This window comes from Anabrus simplex, chromosome 12 (genome assembly GCF_040414725.1).
Source record: "Anabrus simplex isolate iqAnaSimp1 chromosome 12, ASM4041472v1, whole genome shotgun sequence".
In the NCBI taxonomy this organism is placed as follows: domain Eukaryota; kingdom Metazoa; phylum Arthropoda; class Insecta; order Orthoptera; family Tettigoniidae; genus Anabrus; species Anabrus simplex.
This window is the reverse complement of record NC_090276.1, coordinates 57928022-57934489: the sequence shown is the minus strand read 5'-3', so window position 1 is coordinate 57934489 and position 6468 is coordinate 57928022. Positions and strand designations below refer to the sequence as shown.

At 39.7% G+C, this 6468-nt stretch overlaps 1 protein-coding gene across 1 annotated transcript; it reads right to left on the bottom strand.

Annotated features, from left to right (window-relative positions):
* Nucleotides 1–203: 203 nt before the first annotated feature.
* mRpL40 (mitochondrial ribosomal protein L40) lies at nt 204–6461 on the bottom strand. The gene is made up of 5 exons (XM_067156798.2): nt 6336–6461; nt 6155–6238; nt 5896–6066; nt 4661–4859; nt 204–876 (listed from the first exon to the last, which is right to left on the bottom strand). Exons 1-5 carry the CDS (start codon nt 6368–6370, stop codon nt 763–765), a joined length of 603 nt encoding a protein of 200 aa, XP_067012899.1. The 5' UTR covers nt 6371–6461; the 3' UTR covers nt 204–762.
* Between the last annotated feature and the right edge of the window lie 7 nt (nt 6462–6468).

Below are 6468 nucleotides of genomic sequence, written 5' to 3'. Positions count from 1 at the left end.
TAAACAATTACATGCATGTAATTACAATAATGGATAAAATACTTTTTCTTATTTGTTACCTCATTTATTATGTCTTGTTACAGTTTCACAGCAACCTGTTATTGTTTCCAGTACAGATGCAAACTATGGTATGTCAATATGCAATTTTTTTTAGCTAGATATGTATATAAACCCACTTTATTTAAAAAAAAAAAAAAAAAAAAAAAAAAAAAAAAAAAAAAAAAAAAAAAAAAAAGAGTTTTTGAACTTTGTACAACAGGAATCACATATCTGTCTGCTGCATAGGGCTTGGAATAAGTTTTTATTCATTTTCCCAACATTCTGTCCACAGGGACATATAATATTTTGCAAATACCCAATAATTCATTTGGATCACCTACATAAACATGGGTTCAATTCTCCATCAAGAAACAGAAGTTAAAATATGTGACCTGGTGGGGCTTACAGCCCGGAGGTTTACTCAGCCTACCACAGAAATAAGGGTCAGGTTAATTCTTAGGGTTAAAGTCACCTGAGCCAATCGCTTCACCCCACTTAATTTCCAGATTACTGAGAGGGGCCTCATAGTCTACATCTGTTTCTTTTACATATTGTAAGTTGACCTCTGATAAACTGTCAATTTAACTGCTAGAAAAACATGACAAAATCCTATAAACCATTTACAATCAAACTGTAACATCTATGATGGCAGGTTCTGAAGTACCGAGTTCTCAACTTTTCTTCTGAGTCTAGCATTAACACTTCTGCTCTTCGTTAGCCTCTTCAGCTCCACTTCCTTGATATGTCCACGTATTCTCCATCTGGGCTGTCATAATCTTTGATGGGTGGGGTGTGGACTGGACCTTTTGTCTCAAAAGGAATTAGGCCTGGGTCAATCTGGAAAAATCAACAAATAAACAAATATGGCAAAACCTTGACATATTATGAGCAAATACAAAGGTTGTTTATAGAAAGACAAAATAAAAAAATACGACTCAGATCTGTATAGAAATAAAATATTTCTATTTAATCCATACTGCAACACAAATTTGGTCACCAAAAAATAAAATATTTATAAAAATCTAAACTATTTTGCCTATTGTAACCTCATTTGAAACCATGATGAATGGGAGATTGATGTTAGCACCAGCTCCCCATTCTTCTTGCTTCTCTGCTTTTCTCTTCAGTTTACAGTATGATGTGCAGTTCAGGTAGTTCTGTCTCACGTAGTTATATCGAAGTATTTCTCTGTTCTTATCTTTGCTGGACCACTGTCTTTTTTAGTTTGTTTGGGCTGTCTGTTGACCACGGTGCTCATATTTTAACTGCTGCTGTTGGTCGCTACATCTGGTGTTTTTGTTGGCACCTTGAGCTTTTCTGTTGGCCCAGTATTCCTTCACTTTCTTGCCAAAAGAAAAATCTGTAGGGGATCTTAGCAAGGTTCTGGTTTCAGTAATTAAATGGTAGTTATTCCTGTTAGTTATTCTGCCTTAATTAATATTAAGTTCTGAGAGATCCTTCTCTACCTGCTTGATCCACACAGATCCAGTGGCTTTACCCTGTCTCTTAGTTTAACATTCATCGACAGATGTTTTGAGGTGCACAGTTTTCTACAGGCATGGTATGCCTTATCTAATTGATTCTCTTCTGTTTGAGAGCTACCATTTCACTGATGTTTTCTAAAATCCATTCTACAAGGTACTCTACAGTTTTGGCTGTCTCAATATGCTTGATATCACCGACTCTTATAGTTTTAGGGGCGTTTCTGATTTTTTCTTTATAATTTGTTTTACGTCACGCCAACACAGATAGGTTTTATGGTGACGATGGGATGGGAAAGGCCTAGGAAGGGGAAGGAAGCGGCCGTGATGTTAATTGAGCTACAGCCCCAGCATTTGCCTGGTGTGAAAACGGGAGACCACAGAAAACCTTTAGGGCTGCCGACATTGGGGGTTCGAACCCACTATATCCGGGATGCAAGCTCACAACTGCGCGCCCCTAACCACACGGCCAACTCGCCCAGTGTTTCTGATATTGACATTGAACCTGGTCTTTCTGATGTTGATCAAGAGACCCATTTTAGCTGTTACTGAGTGTAGAGGTTGAAGTTGTGTAGGGAGCATGTCGCTTGCTAGTAAGGTCATCAGCAAACCCAGGTGCTATGTTACTACAGTATTAACAAAGAAATTCAATACACAGTACTCTAAAGGCAAGGGAATCCAAAAATATGTTTCATGTGTGTTACAGCACATCACATGATCCTGTGCTCTGAGAAAGAAATGTGTACAAATAATTTGCAGAAAGTGCTACGCTATCCACTGTGATTTAAAGGCTTACAAGAATACTGAAATTATGTTTGCCAGCCTCGCCGCTCCAGTAGGAAGAATTCTCATCCCTACTTCTGAGAAAGCAAGACCTGTACTGTAGATGTATATGATTTTATAAATATATTCTTTTCTGAATACTGACTGTAATGAAAAGGTTGACTCATTCTCTTCTAATTAACATTGTACTTTTCTAGCTGCCAACGACAGATCTTGATAATAACCTCTAAAATGTATTAACCTCACATTTCTTGTGAATGAAAAACAGAAAAATTGGACGATTATGACCCGAAAGTGAACTGAAAACAAGTCATATGAAATACAGTGTGTTTTTAAATGTAATTTTGTAAATACGTTGTCAGTTTCCGGTGCGTTACACAAGTACTACAGTAGGCTTTCAAATATGATATGTAGCATGTTTTGAAAATACCGTAAATGCACAGTTTCCGGTATTAAAAAGAAAAGACTTGTACTTTGGACTATCCATGTTTTATCAATCAGTGCAGTCTCGGGTCCACATTAACCTGGATAATCGAGAGTTTACTGTATTTTACCTCAAAGAATGTGTACTTACTGTATGTTAAATGAATAATGTTTCAAAGCATTTAGCATCTCACTGTCATTTATGGCTGAATTGAAGACATAATATGGAAGCAATTTCATGTGCCATATTCAAACATAAACAAGGCAAACTTTTAAAAGAATAGCAAAACCGCATTTATACACACAAGCATTTGACTGCAGATGTAAACAATCTCATAGAATTTAAATTCAGATTTAAAGGTGTGGCTGTTTATAGCACATGGAAAAAACAGGACACAATACAGAACCTTGCTACACCAAAAGAAGACCAGAAAGTGAGTTCATCCTGAGGGAATGTAAAGAGTCTGCTGGGCGTAGGAAAGTACACAATAACCTTTTTAATAACGAATCTCCTCTCCTTAACAAATCTTTGCACTTTAAACAGCATTGATGACCTGTCAGATTTTAAAAGATTCAGTTCACGTCTGCTTCTGAAGGAAACAGGATTCAGTGAGTTCATAAGCCAGAATGAAGAAGAGTGTTGCAGTTGACAGAGGACATCGCAGAGTGATGGAAGCGTTTACAGGAAATTAGACAGTTGGCCTCTCTGGCCTCTTAATATTCTTGTCTAAATGTCTTTCTCGTTATTAGTTTGTGATGTATTATGTTCATGTTCACCCGCGAAGGCTTCCCTGACTGGGAGGGGGGGGGGGGGGGGTTGGACAGAAGTTTCCCTGCCTGGAGGGAAGCACCCACCGACCCTTCCCTCGGGCGGAGGGGTCTGCTCGCCAACCTCCTCAGTCATTGCGGCTCTCGGCCGTGCTATAGTACACGTGCTCCTCGTTTCCTATATAAGGCCCAGGGGTCCGGGGTCGGGCGAGCAGTCAACCAGTGGTTGAGGAGGAAGGTTTAAAAGTTTAAAACTCCGTCTTTGGTTTCAGCAAGCTATCATCAAGACAATATAAATATGTGTTATCTAACCATCTCCACATCTTCAGTTTCAACATCTATCTCTTTTCAATCCCTGGCAAGCTTGTTTCTGCTCCCTGCTTCTTCAGCAGGACGGGCATTGACACCCACTGAGGGGTCACCTGGACAGATCTTCAGACTTGGTGTGGGAACTGCAGGATAAGAGGATGAAGTGAACTGATTTTGCGTCAGTTGCTCTACCAATTGAGCTGTGGTGGCCTAGGCCATCTTTGTTCTGTGGGAAAGGATCTAAGCTACAGGTCCTGGCACTACTGCCATCACACTGTAGAGTGGGTTTAAGTTGCCCGTTGAGAGTCAAGTCAATGAATATATCATTTTCACGACTGCACTGTAATTGAAACAGACTTTCAACCCGATTGGGAGGTTGTGGGTTCGGATCCCACTGGTGTCCGGTTGGCCATTTTTGTTCTGTACTTAACATCCCTTCAAGACGTACTACATGTACGCAACATGACCTAATAAGTTGAAAGTCTGTTTCGATTAAAATGGGGTCGTGAAAATTCAATATTCTTAGAATGTCTATATCTTTAAGAAATCAGAAGATATTTAAGGTGGATAACTTAGTTGAATCACCCTGTATATATATGATATGATTTGCCACTTGTTGTTCCTTTTTATCAGATCCAATAGTGAGGTGCCTGTGGGACCTGTGAAGTCATCATCCTCCTTTTGTCTTTTTAACAGCATAAAAATTGAATCACAATACGTCTGGAATATTTAGTTTCTAATGAGAGACAAATTATTGGTTGATGATGGCATGTACCTTGTGACTGTGAACTCTGTGGCCTAATAATCTGAAGACCTGTGAGCCTTGTTTTTGCAGGATATTGAGGTCATCTGCTTACCTGAATGGCTTCGAGATACAGCTCCTCAGATTCCTTCCGCAACTCATCAAGAGCTTTCTGCTGAGCAAATATAATTCTATCGATCATTTGGAGATCGGCTAGATGCTGGCTATGCTTGTATCGAGCCCATTCTTTCAGTAGAAGAGCCCGCTCCTCGGCTTCCTCAGGCGAGATGGGAGGCAGCTCTCTCTGACGTTCCCTGGAATCACAGACTGTGATGAAATGCAAGGTAGACACCTATCATGCAGTCATCCGCCCAGAGGCCCTGTATGGTTCTGGGTGTATGATCCTTAACAGAAAATACATCAATGACAAACTGGTGGTCAAGGAAAGGAAGCTACTAACATTAGTCAAAGAAGATGGTGAATGCAGGAGATGAAATAACCGAGAGCTCTACAATTACCCCGAAAAGAACAAGAAGTGGCCAGGGCAACATATCTGCATTCTACGGACATATCTTGAAAATTATCACTGTCAAGCTGACCAACCACCTTCTCAACAACTGGAATTGAAGGAAGATTAGGATAAAAAACAAAGTGGATAACTACAGGCCTGTCAGTTTCAAATGTCTTGCATGTAAGCTCTGGGAGAGCATTCTTTCTGATTATATTAGACATGTTTGCAAAATTACTCACTGATTTGATAAAAGGTTATTCAGATTTAGGAAAGGTTATTCCAGTCACGCACAACCTGTAATATTCCAGGAATACAGAGCAGATATTACATATTCAGGTCACATAAACTGTATCACTCTTCACCTATTAATGGCTAATCTATAACTGGAGTCAGAAAAGCTCCGAACTTCACACCTGAAACAGTGGATTGACCCTACTCGCACATCAAATGTAATGACGGGGTAAGGAAGAAGGTTCCAAACACAATTACGCTTTTAAAGACTAATCCAGTTTAGACGAGGTTTAAAACTTCATTTCTGGCCCCCTTCCCCCACTTTTTTTTTACGTCGCACCGACACAGATAGGCCTTATGGCGACGATGGGATAGGAAAGGCCTGGGAATTGGAAGGAAGCGGCCGTGGCCTTAATTAAGGTACAGCCCCGGCATTTGCCTGGTGTGAAAATGGAAAACCACCGGAAATCATCTTCAGAGCTGCCGACAGTGGGGCTCGAACCCACTATCGCCCGACTACTGGATACTGGCCGCACTTAAGCGACTGCAGCTAGCGAGCTCGGTTTGGCCCTTTTTCTCGGAAACCAAAAACATACAAAATGATTTACCTTTTTTCATAAGTGAGGTTCAATGGGACTTCCAATTCGTCAATAGGTTTCAACTGTCTGGCATTCTTTTCAAGCCTTCGAATTTGCTTCTCTAATCTTTTCCTTCTCCTTTCTTCTCTTTGTTTGATAATAGCAGGATCTAAACGTTTCTTCTTTTTCAGAGGCTCAGCACTGGGAAAAAAGAAAATTATTCATTAATTTCCTGCTGCATGCCATATATGGAAAACATTGCGTTTCTGAACGAGAGCTCTTTACTTACTATAAACAAGGGCTGAACTGAAAGTACAACGGATTAACTCCAGTTGAAATATTCCTGGAACATGAGAACGGCGAGAGGGATAACCTACAAACAAATATAAGAAACGTAAGGGTGACACAAAAAAATCATAAATAATTATCTATTCATTTAATATTTTACACAGACTTTGAATAAATTTCACCTGTTAAGGGCAGATACAATAGTAATCCGTATCATAATGTCTATCGTCCGAAAACCATCCTCTTGTTTACAAACGCAGTTCACACCTGAGCGTTCAGAAATTAGAATACGTACATTTACTCCATGATATATTA

Bases quoted from the DNA above. Each gene is read 5' to 3' on its own strand.
- mRpL40 (XM_067156798.2), bottom strand. From the start codon at position 6,370: ATGATACGGATTACTATTGTATCTGCCCTTAACAG. The intron at 6,239-6,335 runs GTGAAATTTATT...ATTTGTTTGTAG, and splicing joins ATTGTATCTGCCCTTAACAG to GTTATCCCTCTCGCCGTTCT. The intron at 877-4,660 runs GTAAGCAGATGA...TGATTTTTCCAG, and splicing joins TGTATCTCGAAGCCATTCAG to ATTGACCCAGGCCTAATTCC.